General features: G+C 39.6%; 1 protein-coding gene across 1 annotated transcript; it reads left to right on the forward strand.

The window, feature by feature from the left end:
• Position 1: 1 nt before the first annotated feature.
• On the forward strand, positions 2 to 857 carry LOC112599991 (mpv17-like protein; the record flags this gene model as incomplete). Its single annotated transcript, XM_025347121.1, is given in 2 exon segments — positions 2 to 492; positions 584 to 857. A coding segment is annotated over 1 exon segment (252 nt), but the record flags the coding sequence as incomplete, so codon positions are not given.
• Positions 858 to 1,165: the final 308 nt, after the last annotated feature.

The following is a 1,165-nucleotide window of genomic DNA, read 5'->3' on the forward strand; positions in this document are numbered from 1 at the left end:
AAAAAACGAGTTGGTTATCGATTTGGCGTTCGCCCACGCGCACCGTAACGCCCGCCGCCTCCTGGTTCCGTTCGTGACCGTTACCCAGTTCTTTGCCGCTCTCCGCGTCGACGCGTTGTCTATCGTACCTACGTTTTTTTTTTTTTTTTTTTTTTCGTACTTGGGTAATATTTTCGCGAATCGCGAACGCCGTCCTTATCAATCGCGCGTGATTTCGCGGCGTATCTGTTATCGCACCGCCACTCGACAACCTATCGTAATAAATAATAATTATCATTATTAGTTATTACTATTACTATTATTATTATTAATTTTTCACGATCGTGTCAGCAGCAGTGCTCGTGCGGCGTGCGACCGCGTCGACCCTGTCCGTGAACGGATGATCGTCTGAAGACCCGTTAAAATAACAATATCGTCTTCGCCGGTCCACGACGATCCCTTTCGTTACACGCGAACATTGCACTCGCGTCCTACCTGTTGTTGTGGTTACACGTAAGTACGCGCGCGAAACGTTCGTCCGGCCAAAACATCGGTATTCGACGATTGTGTATTACGATCGATTGATTTGTTTTTTTCCGTTTAGTGACCAGCCTTCCGTCATCGTTATGTGGTCGAAAATATTTAAAGCCAGCAATCACGGACTCGTCCGCGGCGTGGCCATATATTCGATCACCTGGCCGGTGAGCAGCATGATACAACAGACGCTAGATCCGTCCGGCAACAAAACCATTGATTTACAACGAGCCGCAAAGTTCAGCATGTATGGTGGACTCTTCGTAGCACCCACTTTGTACGCGTGGATGAGATTTGCCAGTTACGTTTGGCCTTCAATGACAATTACCAGTCATATAACTAAGGTCAGCAATCTGTGTTTGATAATTATTATAATTATCATCATAATTATTAATAAGCATAATTAAAAGTGATGTGATCGTTTAAACTGTAACTTTATTTAAATATTACCTATATTAATTTTCAACATTATCAATAATAAATTACTTGATAATATGAGGTATATTTCAGTTACTAAGTTTAAAAAATGTAATTATAAAATTAATTTAATTGTAGATTTATCTGAGTTTTTCTTAAAAAAAAATCATTACTCATTTTAATTAAATATACGTTTAATAAATTGCAGATAATTAAGATACTAAACAATGCAATT

Source organism: Melanaphis sacchari, unplaced genomic scaffold, assembly GCF_002803265.2.
Source record: "Melanaphis sacchari strain LSU unplaced genomic scaffold, SCAv2.0 Contig591_pilon_pilon, whole genome shotgun sequence".
NCBI lineage: Eukaryota > Metazoa > Arthropoda > Insecta > Hemiptera > Aphididae > Melanaphis > Melanaphis sacchari.